Source organism: Cyprinus carpio, chromosome B11 (genome assembly GCF_018340385.1).
Source record: "Cyprinus carpio isolate SPL01 chromosome B11, ASM1834038v1, whole genome shotgun sequence".
Lineage (NCBI taxonomy): Eukaryota > Metazoa > Chordata > Actinopteri > Cypriniformes > Cyprinidae > Cyprinus > Cyprinus carpio.
This window is the reverse complement of record NC_056607.1, coordinates 20,035,886-20,058,017: the sequence shown is the minus strand read 5'-3', so window position 1 is coordinate 20,058,017 and position 22,132 is coordinate 20,035,886. Positions and strand designations below refer to the sequence as shown.

The following is a 22,132-nucleotide window of genomic DNA, read 5'->3' as shown; positions in this document are numbered from 1 at the left end:
CTGTCGGTAGGAGTGGTCCTGTATGGTCCGGTCATGGTGACTTTCCTCTGGGAAATCTTTGGCTTCTTATAGTAATTCATGTAGATGTCAATGGTTGCGACTCCACAGCCAGCTGATAACATCTGCTTTTCACATGCTCCTTGACGCACATTGTTCTTCCTGTAGAACAGACTCGACAAGGATGTGTGAGTGCTTGAAAATAAAAAAGTACTAATTTCTGTTGTTCTGCGGTTTACAGCAGCCCACAGCAACTTTCCTCACAAGACTTAACAGGGTCTGATAAAGAGCCGTCAATGTTAATGCAGTCTTTTGTACATATGTGTACAGAGGAACGGTTGTTCGTCTACAGACTTCATCGGGCTTTAGGGTGACCCTTAGTAGATCAGTAGAGAATAGAAGTACTCGAGCACTCTTTATTGTAAAGCCAAGGGCATAAAAGAATGGCTTGTTTGAAGCAGCGCTTCCCTGATGAACGGATACAAACCAGAGGCTGTGTTGATGGCTAAAGGTCATCTCTAAGGAAGCAGCTGTACAGACGGTCAGTCTGAAGGGTCGGGCTACTGATGCACTTTGTGACTTACCGATATCCCGAATGTGATTTTTGCAGAATTATATGCATGTGGCAGTGATTTCTAATGCTCCTGTGCTTTCTCCTCTTTCCTCACAGATGAGATTATGCAGCAGGAGATCAGGGCCGTTACTGGCTGTCGACATAATCGAAACAACTTCACAGGCAGTTTGCGCTTCTTTCAGGTGAGAAATGGAAATGTCTGTTTGCTCTTTAGGTTGAGATAAAAAAGGTGTGTTTCTGTCTACATTCCCTCTCTATGTATAGCTGTTGGTGGTGCCTTTGAACATTGACCCTTTCGATTGTGGGTCAGGTTTCTGAGGTGGTGCTTAATTGATGTTAATGCACGCAAATCACATCCACTCATGTCAGTGCTGTCGTAGAATTCCCAGCCCTCCCATTTGCTCTGATGCTCATTAGCGCTTCCAGTCAGAGAAAACAGACTTCTGCTTTCTCATTTTCCCATGATGCGTATTATATAATAATGAACTGAGAAATAGCCAAGGGCTGCTTGGTGAATGTCTTGGTGATTTTTTTTTTCATTTAATTTAATATTATAATATTTTATAAATTAAATTATAAAATAATTTAAATCTATATTAAATATTAATATTAAATTATACAATAATTTAATCATTTTTAAATTAATTTAATAACACTTGACACTGTTTAGCAAATCTCAAAATGAATATCCATTTCCATATTGTACATTATGATGCTATGATTAATTTTTAGTGTTTAATTTATATATAGTAGTATGGAATGTTGATTACCAGCTATTTATCGCTTATTAGCCACAAAAATATCTTTGTAAGCTGTCATTTAAATATTGCTACATCATTACTATACATTTTAGTGGCTTCCAGAAATCTCTAACATATCCGTCGCCACATGTATGATGCTAGATAAATCTTTGATGGTACATGTGACCACTGAAGTAAACATGTTTTTCTTTTGTAGACTGTAAGTCTTTTATTTAATTTGCTTGTTTTACTCAAGTCGGCAAGATCAGACTCATTCTTGATTTAATGAAACAATTTATTATTTTATAGTTTCTCATTAAATTACCAGCCAATTTATTTCATTTAACTCTTACAGTTACAAATGGCTTTAAGTTTTTTTTTTGACCCTGTTTGAAACTGAAACTTCTTTGTTTGCCAGCTAACCACTAGGCTACGCCACAGTCCTGCTTTTTATGTCTCAGATGAAAATGAAACAATCAGGCAACCGCTCAAGCTGGTGACTACTGTTTGCAACATATATAAAGTGAATTTGACTCTATTTCTAATTCATTTTAACCAGCCTTTGTCATGAAGTTGCCAGCAATGTTAACTATACAAAACAATTCATATTAGCTAATAAAACAGCAGTGTTTACCGCTTCCAGCACACACAGAGCTCTCTGAAAACAGGGTGGAAAAACTTACACGCTGAACTGATGTAAGTGGGAGGGACCTTGCAACTACAGACTCGCTGCTCCTTTGAGAGCTTTTCCATTCCTTCCCACCCTAGTCAGATCTCCCGAGGCCTGGCCTGCCTCCCTGTCTCCTCATCTGCCAAGACGCCTGCACCACTCATCAAAACTAGTTATGTAATGTTACAGAGAAAAACAATCCCAGCATACTTTGTGCAATCTATTTAGCTGGCTCCTCTTGTCTTAAGTGCCGCTTTCCGCTGAAAAGCATGGTGTCGTCCATTAGGACTCTTAGTCTCATAAGTCCCAGTGCTTAGGTGTTGTTGATGGTATGTTGCTAGATATGGTATTACTAGATCAAAAAAAAAAAAAAAAGGAAAAAAATCCACCAGGAGGTGCTACAGATGTAAGTCATGCTGTAAGTCATAATAATCAAGTGAAATCATTTGACCACAAGGCGGGTGAAAATTTTCCAGTGAAGTTGTAGTTCCAAATAAGTCACTGGATGTGGACTGAGGGCGGGGGGAGGGGTTGATTTGCATAATATAAATATAAATTGAAAAGAAACATACACTTCTGTATGTCTATAGTTAAAGACTATTAAGATAAACACCTATACATCATTCAAGAGAAGCGTTGGGGCTTCTAAAGTCTAAAAATGGATGAACATGTGACCTTTGAGTGGATCTTCCTCATTACTGCAAACAAACACATCTTTCTTCAAATTTCCCTCAGGAATGAGCACAATGCACAAGAAGAATCGCTGTTAAAGAGGCAATTACATATTCAGACTAAAGACCAGTTTGCTAAAATGATATAAATTATTTATAAATAATGCTACAATCGGTTATCAGAGGAATTCTAAAGATATGTGATTATTTAAAGACATAAAACTGTGTGATCTATACTGTCTCAAACACAAGTGTTGATGAAAATATGACAATGTATGTTTAAAAATGGCAAAATTTGAACCAGTAGTTAAAATATTTCATTGTCCATACCATATTAAATTGTATCAAGTAAAATTAAAAGTATACGACTCAATAATTTAATTCAGTAATATTGAATTTGCAGAGTAAGCATCATAACACAGAATATGTGAGCATAAAAATGTATCAGTTTTATATAGTATGTAAAAAAAGTTTGTAACCAGTTAAAATTTATGTGGGTTTTTGTCCGTTTTTACATTTTTTTTTAAATAGTGTGTTAGTCAGATTAATTATGAATGTGTCAGAACTCAATAGTACAATGTTGCCCCATTGAATACTAAATTATAAGGATCAAATACACAAAAAACAAATACACATAATAACACATTTAAATATCTTAGGCCAAATTAAAGTAAAAAGGGTGTGATGAATACTTGAGAATCATTTTAAGGATAAGGTCAGAAGCAAGAAATGTAAGAGGGTTTTTGGTAATGGCCTAGTTAAAAAAACAAAAACAAAAAAAAAAAACTATGTGGGTCACACCTGGTTTCCGCTGCATGTATGTTCACTCAGTGTGAGTAGTTTCTGTTGAGGTGTAAATGGTGCATAGAAACTGTGTGCTGGCAATGACACCAAACGAAACTGCAAAAAAAAAAAAAAAAAAAACAGCCATAATTTTTTTTTTTAAATGTAAATATATTATACTTTTAGAAATATAATAAATTAGCTAATATAAATACATAAATAAAATTGCCAGAGTGCCATTTATCATGTTAAAAAAATTTGAATAGTCACTATTTTAAAATAGGTACTAAACTCCTTAACATTTTTGCAGGAGGAAGAGGAAAAGATGGATCTCCCATCATCACGTTCCCAGAGTTCTCAGGATTTAATGAAGTGTCTGATGAGGATTTTGTTAACGTTGTCACATACCTGACCAGCATACCAAGGTGAAACCTCATTGATTTTTCTAAGGTTTATTGCCATTGGTAATGAGTTTCAAAATGTGTTGTGAAAGCAGCTGTAAGAACAAGCAGTTTTCTGCTTGATTTCTGTCTGATGGTTTTGGTTTTAATGCCTGACCTGTCCGTTTTCTGTCCAGCATGGATGCTGCTAGCATTGGCTTCATCATCATCCTGGACCGCAGGAAGGACAAATGGAACTCAGCAATCACTTCTCTGGCACGGATAGCGGTTTGTACAGGCTCTTGCTGAAGCTTTATAAAGTTAACATGACATTTATAGATACAAGCAAAAAGAACAAGATGTACAGTATCAAGATGTACTATCGATAGGCCTGTCATTTGAAATCAAGTTGAACAAGCTAGGTCCAGTTGGACTATTAAAGTACTTTATATTTTTCAATTGATATTTTTCTAATTTTATGTATGTGTGTGTGTGTGTGTGTGTGTGTATATATATATATATATATATATATATATATATATATATATATATATATATATATACTGTATATGTATATATATATATACATATATATATATATATATTATGTATGTATATATGTGTGTGTATATTTATTTATTTATTTTTCTATTTCAAGTTATAAGCATAAAAATGTCTTAGTATTTTTTTACATAAAATATAAATATAAATATAAATGAATTATTTTTTAAAATTAGTTCCACAAGTTACAAAGACAAAAAAGGTCATAAGTATTTATATGGTTTCACATATAGTTGATGTCACAGAATTGTCGAAGAAATAAGTCAAAACTTGTATGTTTCATTTTCTTCCATGACCTGAGGCTCCTTTCCAGGAAATCTCCAGCTTGTTTTGGTTCTGAAACCCTCACGTCTCCTCCAGAGGGCCATCGCTGATGTCAGTATGCGGTTACATAGGGATGACTTCAAATTGAAGGTACCGGTAAGCATGCTTCTGTCTGTCTGGACCTTCGGCACGCCCGTTCATTCGCCATACGATGCGCATGGCTCCCCTGGAGTGTTTGTAACCATGATCACTCATCCACTAAATTATTGACACAGCCTGTCACCCTGCTGCATTATGCAGGTCTGAAAGGGTGTTAACCTACAGATAATCTCTAAGCCTGTTTTAACGCCACTTTAGAAGACACAGGGAGCAGTATTACAAAAACACTGAAGTTCCTGCACAGTGCATTAAAGTGATGCCTTATCGCTGCGCTTACGTTAAGGTCGTGGTGGTGAATGTGTGTAATGCAACTTTTCCACATATTCATGTGTCTGTTGCTGGCATATGCTGCTGCATGAGATTATCATCTGCATGCTGCTACTCTTGTGACATTAAGGAAATGACGATTGCGGCATCATCGTCTACATACTTCAATTTCACAAAGTGTCATCTGCAGATGAGTAAGATAGCCATAAATATCAGTGGGGAATTTACAAAGGAAATGAATGGGGCCAATCCATAAACATTAAAACTGTCATTGTCTTAATAGTACAGCTGTGAGCAGTATGAGTGAATTTAGTGTGAAGACATGATTTTAGTTTACTAACCTATTTTGTATAAAGTTAAGCAATTTTTCAACTTTGTTGCCATTGCAATGTAAAACATTAAAATCTAAAACTAAAAAGACTGTAAAAATGATGATTTCAACAGTTTTACAGCTTTAATTATACACAAGTTAACAGAAGAATAAATGAAAGTTTTTTTTTTTTTTTACCATATATGTCCTGTAAAATGTTTGCATGCATATTTTAACAAACTCAGAGTTCGCTAAGTGTGCTTTCCCGTGAAAGCATTGTATGAGTGGTTTGAGGTTGTCAGGCCCGACTGTTAATGCAGTCTTCACCTGCAACACTGGAATAAGTAGGACAAACATTTAGTACAATTAATGTATATTATGGTTAATTATTTTTTCTTTTCTCTTCTCTTGTAGATTGTTATGCTAAATTCCCTGTCAGACTTGCATGGCTACATTGACAAAGGCCAGCTGACCTGCGATCTCGGGGGAACACTGGACTACTGCCACAGTCAATGGATTCACCATCGCACAGTATGAAAGTTAAAAATGAATATCATATTTACAGACAGACAGAAACATAAATGTACTGTATGTACAATGCAGAAAAGGTTCAGTTTTGTAAAAGCCATATATATTATATGTTCAGACTGTGTTCAAATGTTGTGCCCTAGGCCATTGAGAACTTTGCATTAACGGTGAAGAGCACAGCACAGATGCTGCAGCAGTTTGGAACTGACCTAGCAGAAACCGAACTTCCCAATGACGTGCAGTGCACCAAAGATCTGCTCATCACACACACCGAAAAACACGATAAGCTCCAGGTAGCTCAACACATTTATAAAATAGTAGTTTGTGTTGGCTCTAAAGTTATCGTTTGATTTCTAAAATGCGTGTCATTATAGTTCTGTGCTTTAGTTAATTGCCTACTGTATTGCCTAATGTTGTCTTTTATCTGAACCGTTTCTAAAACAGTGTGGAACAATAATACATGATCTGTATTTATCTTGATTTACTGTGTTTTGCATATATACAAATTATTTCAGGATTCATATGCCACGCTTCCTTCTCCCTGCACAGGATGAGCTGAAATTGGCTATAAAGCAAGGAAATACGCTGCTGTCCTGTATCAAAGATCAGGCCAGCAAAACTGAGAGCCACATTTTGAACCCAGATGAAGTAGAGAACCAAACAACTGCTGAGAGGTTTGTCAAAACACAAAAAGTTACACAATTAATTCTAAGACTCTATAGCTTAAGTAGAATCCCAGCTGACAAAAGAATGTTGGTAATGCGAACATTCCGTTTTATCGTTTTGTAAACATTATCAGAATGTTACATTCGAATGTTTATTTTGCAGACTTTATCGGAACGTTGCAATTAACATTTGGAAATAAGCAGCAACATAAAAATGTTAGACGAATGTCTGACTAAAATGTTTCGAGAACAAAACAAAATTCCATGGACGACACATAAATAATGTTTTAGTGCTAAAGTTTTGTGAACATAAAGACCAGACCAGCTAGCAAAAATATGTTGCGAACATTCCCATTCAGTTATGAAAATGTTATGTTTCCACCTAATCCGATTTTTTCCCCCCTTTTTGTGCTAACATTTTGAGAACATTATTACAGACCAGATAACTTTGAACTATTATCGTTACTGCAAGAACGTTTGTTCGTAACTTGTTAGCTGGGATTAGGTCATAACAGATTGCTGGGTGGCTACGTGACATTCAGAATATGACATACATAAGCAAAACAGAAGATTGACTTTGTTTGAGATTTGAACCATCAGGAATGCAAAAAATCTTGATGGCATCAGCAAATAAAGAAAGTCACCAGACAAGTTACATTCTGATGAAAGATTATGAGCAGTTCTTTTTTAACTTGTACCATGAGTCATTTATTAACTTGTACCAAGAGTCATTCACAATAGGAACGTATTGAAAGTATTTTTGGATTTCGTATTGAATTTACAGCCATTTCCTCTATTTTAACTAGACTTGCGTAGTTCTTGTTACAGTTGTGCTATTATTCTTTAAAGCCTGGTGTCATCTCATGTTCCCCTGTGAAATCTAATTCACTTCAGCTCCTCTGACATGCACACTGTAAACGTGTTTGTTTGTTTGTCTCAGGTTGTTAGCGCAGCTCGATGAGACGGAGAATGCATTTGAACAGTTCTGGTCAAGGCATCACCTCAAATTAGAGCAGTGCTTACAGTTACGGCACTTTGAGCAGGACTTCAGAGAGGTACGATGCAATGGGTGTGCCTCTGTATACTTAGTAGGCAGCCATTATATACCAAATATCCCTAGAGCAGCTGACGAGTCACCCAAGCTGAAATTGGTCTGTTGCATCTATTGCATCAGGTGAAAGTATCTCTGGACAGCCTGACGGAGACCTTGCTGGGCCTGTCTGACACCGGGGACTGTGTGGCTCAGGTGGAACATCTGCTGGGGGATCTGAAAACTTTGGAGGACAAAGCTCAGGTCAAAATCTTTTAAATCTGAAATCAGGCCTGGTATGCAAAGCAGTCCATTGAGTTTACATAGTGGGCTCAACAATAACCATTTGTTCTGTTCTGTTTCCCCAGTCACTGTATAAATCCCCCAATCACTGTATAAATACATATTTATATAATCCTATACACTACCGGACATATTAATAATTAGAGTAAACGAATAATTGAATAATTCATATTTTTTTAAAAAGAAGTTTCTTTTGCTCTGCATTTATTTGATCAAAATTACAACAGAATAAAAGTCAAGTAAAATAGGTTAAGTTAAGTGACAATATATACATTTAGAATATTTAAAAAATACTATTTATTCACACTTGTATATTTGAATGTTTAAACAAATTAAAAGTTTTTATTAAAATTAATCTTTCTTTTGTGTTTGTTTAGAAACATGTTTCCAAGGATTAAAAAAACAAGTGTGTCTTGAATAAAACCAGCAGTACTGGTTACCAGGGCATGTTTTACATGGAAGATTTTACTCTACCAAGCAACCAGCTTATCTAGAAAGATAAAGCATGTTTTTTCTTGGCCTTTATCAGAAAGCCATGAACATGCAGGTATTGTCTGAAAGCATATGGTATATAGAACTGAACTTCAAGAATGAATAAAAGACAACCATAGCGTTGCTGCTGTTACGACACTGCAAGTCAACTACTAATAACAGTCAAGATAGCAGGGTAAATCATTCCTCATATGTTGAGCTTTATTGTGTTTATTGATCTGTACAGGAGTCTCTGGAGAAAGCTCAGCTTCACGCTCAGCATGGTGACCAGCTCATTCAAAGTAACCACTACGCCGTGGACTCCATCCGGCCGAAGTGTGTCGAACTGCGGCGCATCTGTGACGACTTCAGCAATGAGGCCAAAAAGAAACATGACATTCTGACCAAATCACTTGAAATCCACAAACGAATCGATGAGGTTCGTGAAACAACACACTTCCTGTCAAATTACCACACACAGTTTTTGGGGTGATTGATGAAGACACGGAGAAGGTTTGATTTTGAGAGATGACATGCATATTGTCAGAAGACAAAGACATTTACAAAAAAATATGTAATATATATATATATATATATATATATATATATATATATATATATATATATAGAACATTTTATTTCATATAATATAAAAATTCAAGAAACAATTTTAGAAAAATAAACAAAAAAAAAAAACAAAACAAGAAAAATATAAAACTGCGAATTAACAAAATGATATTTTGCAGTGCATGTCGTAAGTATGGCTTGGCAAGAATTGCACAATTGTGCTTATATACTGTATATAGTATATTATTTATGTAATGTTCTATTATCTATCAATATTCTGAATTCACTTATTTTTATATTTTCAGTTTTCATTTAAATTTTAATTGAAGTTTTAATAATTTGTGCTTTTGTTACTTATTTTTATTTATTTTATTCAGTTTTAGTACTTTTAGTACTTAAATTTCAACTTATTTATTTCAGCTCATTTTAAATTTCACAATTTTTCAGCTGTTTCAGTTAACATAAACAGTTTTTTTTGTACAGAGTAAAAAAAATATTTTTCAATCAAAACAAGGATTATTGAAGTATGTTTTATAAGAAAATACTATCTAAATTTTTCTGCTTAAATTTTCTTTAATTCAGCGTTCTGCTTTTTATTTGTTTGTGAAATGTACACAGTAATAAATATGGTTTCTTCAGCAATTTATTTATTTCAGTGTAGATAACAAATAATGTATAGGTGACTTAAATTTGATCTGTGTGCGTAATAAATAAAAATGATTATAACTGCTTTCTTTAATCATTTTTTATGGTTAAAATTAATTAAATAACATGCACAGTTTTCTTTTCTCATTTTATATCGGGTCCAAGATAGATGCATTGATGTGCCTCTGTGTGTGTGTGTGTGTGTGTGTGTGCTGGCAGGTGAACCAGTGGTGTGAGAGTGGAGTGTATCTGTTGGCCTCTCAGGCTGTAGACAGATGTCAGACCCAGGAAGGTGCAGAAGCAGCGCTGCAGGACATCGAGCGGTACATGAATTCAGCCAAAGAGCAGCAGCTCAGTCACCTCAAAGACCTCAGTAACCAGTATGAGATCGTCCTCTCAGAGTGGATCAAGGTACAAATCAAGCGGATTATAGTTGAATACATTTGCATACAGTCAAATCCAAAAGTCTTGTCTACATTATTCAGCTACATTAGTTAACATGAACTAACAATGAAAAATTCTTCTAAAGCATCAATTAATCACAGCTAATGCTAATTTCAATATGTACTAATACATTTTTCAAATCAAAACTATAATGAAAGTGAATGGTGACCAAAAAATTTGACTGTTATGTTATGTTATGTTATGTTATGTTATGTTATGTTATGTTATGTTATGTTATGTTATGTTATATGATATTATATTGTTTTATGAACCTGAGGTAATATGAACTACAAAGAACAGGTGCATTTTTATTACCTAACATTAATAAAGATTCATATTGTGGAGTTTTACCAAATTGTTTAATATAGAATATTATAAATTCCATAATTATTCTATTAAAAAATATTGTAAATTGTATTAATTTAAACTGAAATATTAACATCCCAGAATTTATGATGTATTTGATATATACTCTTTTTAGTAACTGTAGCACTTATCCTGCCTGATATCTCATTATTCAATGATTGACCTAGAAATAGTACCGAATATTAAATATTTGAATTTTTTTTTTTTTTTTTTTTTTACATTTAGTTTACATTTTTTGAAAGGTTAAAAGTAGATGAATCCCAGATTTTAAATTGTGTTTCAGACTTTTGGAGCCCACTGTAGATGATGATGGCGATCATCTGTTTCTGATAAATAACTGATTAATTTATATATAATGACTTTTATCTCATCCCATGCAGGGCAAAGCTCAAACCGCTCTGAAAAGGCTGGATGACGTTCAAGAGATGTTTGAGAAGAGACACGCGAGTCTGAAAAAGCTTTCTGCAAAGCAAACAAGGCCAGTGCAACCAGTTGCACCTCGACCAGAATCTTCACCAAAACGCACTTTACCTAAAACCCCACATCACACTGCACCTAGTAAGTTAAAAAAACAAAAAAAACAAAACAGATGTATGTTGACTGAAATGCATACATGTCCATACTGCTAGTGGTTTAGTGGTATTTGTATGTAATCTTATCACTTAACCTTTATTTTCTAGAAGCATGTCCTCATTTCAGGTTCAAGGTTCAGGTTATTAAATGCTCAGGCTTTGTATCCTGAATTATTTAAGTGGAAAATATGAATGCCTTCCAGCTTGTTTAACTCTGTTTTAAACTCAACAGCATCAAATCGCAAAGCTGCCGAAAACTCCTGCCCCAGTAAGCAGCCCAGTGACGCAGAGCTGGCAAAAAGGAAGAATATTCGCAAAGCCAAAGGTGGCATCAAGGTATATTCGTCTGTGTCAGTTACATGGTCACATCTGAAATAAATGGCAAGTTCTGTCATTTAACTCTAGATGGTGCAGGCTGATGGGTCGTTAATTCAAACTGATGATATTCCAGCGTTAAACTACTTGGCACAAGCTGATTAGTTCATGTTGTATACGCAGCCAATGAGCTTGCTGCTTTACATTTAAATGGTTCGTTAGCATCCACTAAAGCTTTTCGCAGTGCGCTTTCAGAGTTCCTCTGAAATCCTCCACCTCCCCAGCTCCACCTGTATAGATCTGCTACAGATTATTAAATATGCTACTTGTGCAGCAGCAGTATGTCTTAAATACTCACAGCACCGTATCTGCATATGTATTAGCAGTAGCAAGTTCCTGTACTTGCTTTGCAGCAGCAGCAATAATCTACGACTACAGCAGCGGTTCTCAATTCCAGTTCTCGCGCCCCCTGCTCTGCATATTTCGCATGTCTCTCTTTGTTAACACACCTGATTCAGATAATCAGCTCGTTAGAAGTGAGCTCCGTGCATGAACTGTGTTACCATTGACATGGTCCCTACACAGTGTTCATTGCTCCCTACTCCCTGAGCAGGGGAAATTTGTTGAAGTTACCTCACTTCTGAACATTGATTCATGGATTTGCGCAACGTCTTCACTCACGGACAAGTGTGACATCATATACCTCTGTAAATAAATACAATATAATTTCAATCTTCAGAGAGTTTTTTTTTTAAAACATCTAACAAGCATTTGTATGTATGTAGAAAAACCTAGTTAGCCTGGGATAAGATCTTGCCTTTAAAATATTTTACTGTATATCATTATTACACATTATACATTCAGCTCAAACATAAAGTCATTTTCTTTCATTTGAATCCTATATAGGTTTTGACCAGTGTGTTCTGTGTTCCTGTGGTTTCTCACAGATTGAGGTCATGCATGAAGGAGGACAAGGGGGATCGAGTCTTGTCCTCATGAGCAATGAAACAGAAGAGTCGCTTTCAAACAGACGCAGGTAAGAACATGTCTTCTGAAAAAGAGCGTCTCACAAGATAAGGTGAAGTATTAAGCAGTGTCAGAGATTCTCTTTATGAAAAGTACAACACTGTTTTACCCACTTGAATGGATTCTCAGGGACTTATTTTATAGCTAGATTAAAATCAATTCATTTTAATTACTTTATCAATATGTTCACATTTATTCTAATATTTAAATATTTCATTAAGCCTTTTTTTCAAATAATGATTTATTTTTTTCAATTTAGTTATATAAATTAAGTTAAGTTAAAGTTAAATAAATATAGTATATAATATAAATAATAATACAATTATTACAGCAGAGCAACATTTATTAATTTCTTGTTTTGCAGTTTAGTAGATATATCACAGACTTAAAGAGACAGTTCAGCCGAAAATAAAAATTCACAAATTTACTCAGCCTCAAGTTGTTCCAAACACATTTAACAACACTCATCTTGTGTTGTGAAAATGGCTTATTGGGCAAAATGAGATCAAGAAACTGTGACACCACCTAAACAGTGACTCAAACTCTAATGGTTTGTGATGACACACATCTGAACACACATCTGATGCCATTTCTGAATGTACAGGATTAACTAGTTTGTCAACATCTTATATCCCACTCAGAACATACAGTACAGTAAATCACATATCTGGTTAATGTCTCAGGATACAGCATTGTTGACATCAAACAGGTCAAGAAACGTTTAGCTGATGGGTCTCAAATACTGTTCTTTTGCATGACACGCTCTCTCTTGTATTTTGCACTAACACGACTATGGTTTCTAATTACTCACTATTTTTACATTGTATTCCGCCATATATAGGTAGTTTCTGTTGTGTGGTATAAGTTGTAAATTTTATATTGGTGTAGTGCATTTTTGCCCTTTAAAACCAAAGTGTGATTTTGTTCAGATTTTGTTTTTTGTAGCTTGTACCTGATTTTTGGTCACTGGTGGCTGAGCAAACTATTAGTCTTCATTCTGGTAACTGGCGCAACATACTTTTTCATGTGCATACTGACGTCTGTAAAAGCAACTGACCTTATGTCCTCTGCTTGTAGAAGTATCAGTCTTCCTGAAAAAGTTTTGCAGAGATGCAAACTTATAATTGGTGACTCTTTTCATGTTTTAATAGACGTTCATTTAATATTTGGTATATTTTTTACTGCTCCCAATCTAAATAGATGTATGTTATACATTTGTTAAAGATATTTAAGCGTGAAGAGAATATACCCTTTCTCTTCTTCCTTTTTTAACATTTGGCAGGCTACCAAAGTTTCATGCATTACGAAAAGTTCTACTCTCTGCTCTGCATATTTGAAAAACAGGAACAATGGCCGCTCACGCATGTTCTTTCTTACATTACTCACTTCCTGTTTTACCAATAAAGAATTTCTTAAGTAATTCTGAAACTTTATCAATCTTCTTTTAACACCAAGTCCAAAAAAGTGCATCCATCCATCAGAAAAAGTGCTCCACACGGCTCTGGGGGTTAATAAAGGCCTCCTGAAGTGAATTGTTGCACATGTGTAAGAATAATATTCATATTTTAAACTGTATAAACTATACTCTCTATAGCTTCCGCTAACTGTCGCGTGTACATGAGAGAGGGGCGTTTCAGCAGATGACGTAGGCGTAGGGTAAGAATATGTTAGTCTCACGAGAACCAAGTTGACAGCAAAGGAAATCCAGTCTCGTTTTGGCTTATATCAATTCTCTCCTGTTTTTCTTTACAATCTTCCTTTGTACCTCTAATTTGTGACTGGTGTTTTGTTTTGCTCTCTCCTGTGCGTTTCCGAGTTCATCACTTCTTACTGGAGCTTATACTACGCCTATGTCCTGTGTCATCTGCTGAAACGCCACTCTCTCTTGTGAACGCATGAATGGTAATTTAAATTTTTGGGTGTACAATCCTTATAATATTTAATCCAAAAACACAACACATACAGGTAAAACACCTGTAAAAAATCAATAAAGAAAAATGTGTGCATGCAAATGCATTGAACAAATAAGGAAATTACTTTATACTACATTGATATTAGCACAGATGTCTTATTGAGTCAAACAACATACACTTTTATTCATTTCCCCACCTACAACCCAACCGTGAGCTCTGCTCTTTAGCATTTTAGAAACCACTAACACTTCACCGTAACATCTCTTTCAAATGTCAAAGACTTAACGCTAACAGGTGATAACTGATCCAGCCTTAAAGGGATACTCCACTCCAAAAGCAAATTTTTGTCATCAATCACTTACCCCCATGTCATTCCAAACCCATAAAAGCTTTGTTCTTCTTTGGAACACAATTTAAGATATTTTGGATGAAAACCGGGAGGCTTGTGACTGTCTCATGGACTGCCAAGTCAATTACACTGTTAAGGTCCAGAAAAGTATGTAAAGCATCATCAGAATAGTCCATCTGCCATCAGTGGTTCAACCGTAATGCTATGAAGTGATGAGAATACTTTCTGTATGCGAATAAAACAAAAATAATGACCTTATTCAATGTGGCGCGGCTGACACAGAAGAGCGTACACTGCCTGCGTACTGTTGAATAAAGTTGTTATTTTTGTTTTATTCACGTACAAAAAGTATTCTCGTTGCTTCATAACATTACGGTTGAACCACTGATGGCAGATGGACTATTCTGATGATGCTTTACATACTTTTCTGGACCTTAACAGTGTAATTTACTCTAATGTTGTTGTTAATATAATCTAGAAAAAAAAAATAAAAAAAAATGCTTCGACAGGAGTCAAAGAGAGTCAAACTGCTTTAAAAATGATGGAATTAACACTTTAATTGATTTAAATTCAGAATGATAGTGGGAAATAAAAACACTTAAGGGAATGTACATTTTTGGCAGTGTTTTCGCATACTGAAGCTTCATTCTTCTTATTCCAATTATTCTCAGTGGTGATTCTTATTATATTCTGTAATACAGTAATTTCACATTACAGTATGAAGAATAATATTGTTTGTATTTGGTTGATGAGATTGAGGATTAGTTGTCATGATAATAATGTCACAATGCAATAAATCTCAAAAGGATTAGATTTATTGTAGCAAAATGTAACTTGTTAAAATCCTCATTCACAAGTAGCACCATCAGTTCATTAAAATGTTTGAAAGCTTTAAGCAGAAGCATATGACATTTGCAACATGAAAGAAAGTTGAGACACACTCTCTAATAGCATGCCAAAGTGAAACAAATACTTTCCTAGAAGCTAAATACAGTCTTAATACATAGGAATGGAAACTAAGAATATGCTAAAATGTCAAAGCCCATTTCATCTCACAAAAAAGATTATTAGGCATAAATTTTTTGACAAGTGGCAGTATGTTCATGATGATAGAAACAATTGAAATAAATTAATAAATTAAATGCAAATATTGCTTTTAATATTAATTTTACTAGCATTAAGCATTAATTAAATGCTATTTTTCATTTTCTCCTTATCCTTTTTTAATTTTTTACTTCTCATTCTCAGTTCATGGTAATTCTTAATATTGTTCATAACTGTAATCACACAATACAGTAAAATTAATATGATATTTTAAATAATATACCATTATTTGTCTTGCAATACAAAGATGAGAAATCGTAAATTATGGTAGTAAAAATTTGGTGGAAAAGTCTTAATATTTCCAGAATCACTTTATCCATGTTTTATATTTACTCAATATTTTTTTCTTTCTTTGTTTATTTTTTTGGAGGGAAATAGGACCTTGACAGGTTTTGTGAGACTCATGTCATTTTAGATAACTTATTTAAATTTAGTGTTTCCATCCCATTCCTGCTTTCTCGCCCTACACTGTCCATGAAAAATAAATAAATTAAATTAAAATAAAATAAAAGTGTAAAACAAATGCTTAGGGCGCACAGCTTTTAACTTTTTTGGGAACTGACAAAATATTTAACATTTAACGCAAAAGTAAACAAAATAGAGAGAGAGAGAGATTTAAATACTGCTCGGACTTCATAGTGCATCATGTAAAAGCTGCCATGCACGAATACGTGTTTGTAAAGTACGGCTTACAAAGCAGCGCCATTTTCACAGCCGCACAATAGAGTTTCCCAACCAGTCCAGACGAAATACTTTTTACCTGCGGGGCGGTCGCAGCCTTCCACAGATACCTAATATCGTCCTCATGTCCATGAGAGGTGATCATTTTTTCATAGATGCACGGGTGATAGGGCGTTTTCCCCTCACCCGAGAAATAAACGTGTTCCTGAGGCGAAACGCCCGCTGCAATGGCACAGATACCCATGAAGACGTCATCGATATACATAGAGGCGTTCAGAGCCAGCGTGGCCTGATGGATTTTGGCTGCCACATCGCCAGAGACCACGTAGCCAGCCCCGGCAGTGTAATCTGGGTAGGAAGACCACTGGTACATGTCGAAGGGCATATAGTATTTACTGTCCCTGCGGCGAACGGGAGGCGCCCCCCTGTGAACGTGGCCGACCCAAAGGTTGCGCACGTTCTGTCTTCTGAGGTCCTGAAGGTAGCGCACCAGGTTGGGCAAATGGATGAAGACGTCGTCGTCTGCAGTCATGAGGAAGCGGGCGTGCGCACAGTTTTCGTGCGTCCAGCGGAACTGAAGCAGCAGTTTTACAGTGAGGTTGTGGAATGTGTCAAGGAAGTCCTGCTGAACCAGGTCACCGTAGTTCATGTGCTCCTTGTGCAATTCCTTGTGCAATTTGTCCTGCACCACAGGGTGAACTCCCATAGCAAACACTAATTTTACGATAACACCCAGTTCGTGACTTATGTAGGACTCGTTGCCCCAAGTGGAGCGAATGGCCTGTCGTCTTCTGAAGTTTCCTGGGGAGGACTTCACGAAGAGGAGAAGCAGCACGTCTTTGTCTTTACAAACGTCCTCGTTGTTTAGCAAATAGGGGAAGCTACCAAACCTGGCGGCTTCCTTTGGGCTGACGCTGAGGCTTTTGTTGATGAAATCGTAGCTGTTGATTAGGTAGCGGTAGGAGTAGGACTTCACATGGCTCACGACGCTGTGGTCCACGTGGTCCCAGCAAACCATAAGGACTGACATGACACAGCACATGGAGACAAGCTGTAGAAAATGCCATTTTCTCACCCTTCTGCAATTCATGAACATTCTGCTAAGCTGCGCACGCTCTCAACCCCTCTCTCTCTTGTCAAGTCCAGTAATGCAATCCAGATGTACTGCTCTCGATGATTTTCCAGGACTGTGTTTGCCTGAATTCCATGTTAGTCATCTCAGTGCAGATGTGCTAGCCTACCGGATACGTTAACCCAAAACATTTTCCACCTTTTGTGTCCTTTTTCCGTACACTTCACACAAAACTTCAGTCAGTTGAGAAAATCCACTGTATGGCATTAACACTGCATTTGTGTTCTGTAAAGAAAGAAGAATGATTGTTTCAAAACAGGGATTGCAACGATTTAAAACTAAAAATAATAATAAAAATGTAATATATACTTTTATATATTTAAACTCTAAACTGTGTGTGTGTGAATAGGGGTCAGTAAGATATATATATATTTTTTTTAAAGAAGCTTCTTAGATGCTAACCAGGGCTGCTTTTATTTGATCAAAATACAGTACAAACATAAATATTAAAATAGAAAATAACTTTTCTATTTTTTATATTTTACATCTTATTGATTCTTGAATTTTCAGCAGCCGTTACTCTAGTCTTCAGTGTCCCTTGATCCTTCAGAAATAATTTCTGATATTTTTTTAAAGGATTGTTTTCTGAATAAAACAGTCAAAAGAATTTATTTGAACTAGAAATCTTTCGAAAAAATGTAAAAGCCGTTACTGTCACTTTTGATCAATTTAATGCATCCTTGCTAAAAAAAAAAAACCCTATTTAATTTCTCAAAAAAAAAAAACTTTTAATTTCATGGCAGTCACATATAAGCCATTTTCTTTCAAAACAACATTCCTCTTTAACAAATGCTGCCTGTTTGCATCATTTGTTGCGAGTGCTCATTGAAAACCTTGACCATGTGGGGAGACTCGGCGAATCGATCGTGTGAATGAAAGCAATCGTCGACTCAGCTCTACGTTGAATGAAAGGATTTAAACCACCGAACACGCTGATGTGCTGAGTGCTGTGCAAAACATTCACAACCCCGAAAAGATCATTACAGCAGCAAATCTACTCAAAAGGCACAACACAACAACAATGCATGTCATAATGTCCCACACCCTGGACAGCCAAGTGCCAGGAGCAGAAGGGATTGTATGACAAACTGGATTACCTGCTCATACCAGCCGCTCTGTGCAATTATTAGTTTCACATTAATCTGCATGACCGTCCATCCCATTTTAAGTCATATTGATCAAAACTTGCCTGCATATATTTCATTATGTATTACAAATAAAGTTTATAAACATAAAAATATGTTTAATGTAGATTTGAATACATTCCGCTTTGCTTCACATGGGTGACTGGTTACCTCCACTACATTTTCATTTTCACATGTGAATTTTAATTTAGTCATTTCAACACTGTTTCATGCTGACATGCCTTTAAAAAGTAAATTAAATCATCATGACCTGTTCAACTCCTCTGTTTAATATGCTCATATAGCTTAGCTAACAGTTTCGCCCACTATATCACAATCTCTTTCTTTTGACATGTTATCAGTAAGTATAATTAGCTATGTGTGTAGTTAATTTGCATTTTTATTATCATAAAACACTCCCTAAGTGACTCCAAGACCACCCAAAGCAAAGTTCATAGTTCATATTTTTATAGCACAGTCGATCATATGATGCTGACAGTGTGTTTAAAATAACAGAATTTTAGGATTGGTGCTATCATTAATTATTATTATTATTATTATTTTCGAAAATCACATTCAATACTCAGACTCTACAGTAACGTAAATTTAGCATGAGGTCTCTAAGGCTTGACACACCAAAAGTTAAATCTCTTAGCTTTTTTTTTTTTTTTTTTTTTTTCAGAAAGATCTCCACACAGAAATTCTGCTTAGTCAAAAACATATGACTTACCACTGAGGCCCATCCATGATGTAGTAAATGTACAAAAGTATTTGTTTTTAAGCCCTGGACCTCTGTTGTATTCTGGCAGCTGTACTGAAAGCAGTAGTGTGTAGCTGCTGGTGGAGCTTGTATTTGAACGGTTTGAGTGTTTCCTGATGGAGGCGGGGAGGGGGAAAAGTACATGCCTCTTCTTAAACATTGGCCAACTTTATCATACGAACAAACTGTGAAAAGAGAAACTTCTCTGACAGAAATGCCACACAGTTTAAGTGTTTAGCTTATTTTTGGATTAAAGTATTTTACAAACTTTACCTTCTGTTATATAGTTGGATGGCTTTATGAGAGTTGTGCTTATACTGAAGCTTCCATCTTAAACTGTGTCTCTCATCACACTGATGTTCAGACGTTTGTTTGACAAATTACTGAAAGTTTTTTTGCATGCACTTTCTCAACAGCCACATAATGAATGAACTGATTGAGACAGAGAGGCTGTACGTGGAAGAGCTGCAGAGCATCATAGAGGTACATGTATCTGAAATTAACAAGGAAATGTTGTTGCAAAAATGCATACATTGTAAATACATTGTAAATACATGTACTGTTCAAAATTATTATTATTTTTTTTTTTTAGAGAAATTGATGCTTTTATTTAGAGATGATGCACTAAATTGCTCATTGACAGTATAGACTTAATTTAAAATGAATGCAAATGATTTTCTTTTTCTTTTTTTTTTTTTTTGGGTGTTGTTCATCTAAGAAGCCTGAGAAAATGCACCACAGTTTCCATGAAGATATGACGCAGCACATTTTTTTTTAACATTGATAATAATAAGAATGTCTCTTTAGCAGCAAATCAGCATATTAGGATGATTTCTTAAGAATCATGTAACGCTAAAAATTCAGTTTTGCATCACAGGAATAAATTACATTTTTAAAACATATTAAAATGGTGCAATAATGTTTTAAAAATGTATTAAATTGCTCAGAATCTCACACAGCTCAAATAAATCACATACAAGAGTCCATAAAAGGACATACAAGTATTTGCTGAAGTTCAGTTGTTCAAGTAATGTAAATGTATGTCAAAACAAGTGCATCAGCTATAGATATATCACTTAAACATCTGTGGTGCAGTGTTGAAATATTTGACTGTGGTTTTGTTTGTCGTGTTTATTTTTGTGCAGGGATATGCCGCTGCACTGGATGACCCCGAGCTGATCTATTTGATCCCACCATCTTTGGAAAACAAGAAGGAAGTACTCTTTGGCAATCTGCCTGAAATCTATGAGTTTCACCAGAAGTAAGTAAACGGAAACTTTTTGACACCTCGTAATTTCCAATTTAAGGACATTATAGGCAGTTTCTAGCTGGTCAGGACTAAGGTAGACCACCTTGGACAAGTAACAAACTTGCCACCATATCAGTTGGTTGATCAGTTTGCACCAGCTACATAGAAACCAGCTGCCGTGCTCCAAAACTCGCTAGCAGCTCAAGCTGGATTTTCCAGATGGGACTGTGCCCATGTCCAGAATGAGCCAGACCCTCCCCCAACGTGATCCCACATTTCTGACGAGACTCTTAGGACAACTGGTTAGGTTAGTTTCTTTTCTGATGCTTCCCTACAGTGGAAACTTCACACCCAAATCATCTTATCCACAAGGGCTTTTTGTATAGTGAGCCAGAGACAAACAATAGTATGTCGGGAATTGAGGTGTGGTGGGTTTTGTTGCTTGTAATATTGGATTGTCATTAAAAATCCATAGGGGTTGGCTGGCCTGTTGTTTGGCTGGCCTCATGCTAACGATTATTGGTGTAGAGTTCATTGTCTCCCTCCTGGCATAGAGTTACAACAAAGTCCAGGATTATGACAGTAACAACCCCCATAGCGAGTTTGTGTGTCTCCCCATATGTCTTTCCTCAGCACCTGTTTCCACCGCATCAATCAGGTGCAGATAAACAGCCGCTTATCATTGCCCATCATTCCCAGCTGTAGCCTTGTTTTTGGGCCTTTACTGTCACTGAAACATGTCATCATCTCAGTAATGAAAAGTCCTCAAATGCTTTTGTGTTTGTTGTTGATACTGGATATTCTGTATTGATTTGTTTGACAGAGATGACATATAAACAGGCTTTTCTTAGAAATAATCGTGAAGATTCAGTGAAAGGAGAGCAGAGGGATAGTTCACCCAAAAACTGTCATTTCTCGCATGATTTTCATTCCATGTAAAATCAAAGGTGATATTTAGAAGAATGTTAATACTACGCTTTTCCATATAATAAAAGTGAATGGTGACCAAAAATTGGTCTTAAAATGTTATATGTTATGTTATGTTATGTTATGTTATGTTATGTTATGTTATGTTATGTTATGTTATGTTATGTTATGTTTATTTTGCTTCTTTGTGGTTTTTGGACCTTTACAGTCTCTGGTCCTAGAAAAGAGCAGTCATTTATTTGTTTGTGTACTCATTTGTTCCATTCTATTTTGACAGGACTTTTCTCAAAGAGCTAGAAAATTCTGCAGAAAAGCCGGAGTTAGTAGGAACATGTTTTTTGAAGCGGGTGAGTGACATTATGGTGATGTTATCTGTGAAATACAGTACAACTACAGTATTTGATATGGGATCCTAAGACTTGTCTCCATCTGCTGTCTTACAGAAGGAAGAGTTACAAATTTATGAGAAATATTGTCAGAATAAGCCGCGATCGGAAGCTTTGTGGCGGCAGTGTGGGGACAGTATGTTCTTTCAGGTGAGGCTTATATATATATATATATATACACACACACACACACTTTGTG

At 35.7% G+C, this 22,132-nt stretch overlaps 2 protein-coding genes across 9 annotated transcripts in view; one reads left to right on the top strand and one right to left on the bottom strand.

Annotated features, from left to right (window-relative positions):
* mcf2l2 (MCF.2 cell line derived transforming sequence-like 2) overlaps nt 1-22,132 on the top strand; it is a 56,575-nt gene that overhangs the window by 17,061 nt on the left and 17,382 nt on the right. For 7 of the 8 annotated variants that reach the window (XM_042734459.1, XM_042734458.1, XM_042734455.1 and 4 more), the window contains exons 3-19: nt 3,746-3,860; nt 4,013-4,104; nt 4,678-4,796; nt 5,791-5,907; nt 6,048-6,197; nt 6,454-6,578; nt 7,510-7,624; nt 7,744-7,863; nt 8,621-8,812; nt 9,805-9,996; nt 10,776-10,953; nt 11,200-11,303; nt 12,230-12,318; nt 19,788-19,854; nt 20,517-20,632; nt 21,825-21,894; nt 21,991-22,083. In XM_042734459.1, coding sequence (XP_042590393.1) covers nt 3,746-3,860; nt 4,013-4,104; nt 4,678-4,796; nt 5,791-5,907; nt 6,048-6,197; nt 6,454-6,578; nt 7,510-7,624; nt 7,744-7,863; nt 8,621-8,812; nt 9,805-9,996; nt 10,776-10,953; nt 11,200-11,303; nt 12,230-12,318; nt 19,788-19,854; nt 20,517-20,632; nt 21,825-21,894; nt 21,991-22,083 — 2,054 coding nt within the window. The remainder of the gene's footprint in view (nt 1-3,745; nt 3,861-4,012; nt 4,105-4,677; nt 4,797-5,790; nt 5,908-6,047; nt 6,198-6,453; nt 6,579-7,509; nt 7,625-7,743; nt 7,864-8,620; nt 8,813-9,804; nt 9,997-10,775; nt 10,954-11,199; nt 11,304-12,229; nt 12,319-19,787; nt 19,855-20,516; nt 20,633-21,824; nt 21,895-21,990; nt 22,084-22,132) is intronic. The other variant, XM_042734456.1, reaches the window with a different exon arrangement.
* On the bottom strand, nt 15,110-19,478 carry b3gnt5a (UDP-GlcNAc:betaGal beta-1,3-N-acetylglucosaminyltransferase 5a). The gene is made up of 2 exons (XM_019065725.2): nt 19,342-19,478; nt 15,110-17,712 (listed from the first exon to the last, which is right to left on the bottom strand). The coding sequence occupies exon 2, from the start codon at nt 17,449-17,451 to the stop codon at nt 16,318-16,320; it is 1,134 nt and encodes a 377-aa protein (XP_018921270.1). The 5' UTR covers nt 17,452-17,712; nt 19,342-19,478; the 3' UTR covers nt 15,110-16,317.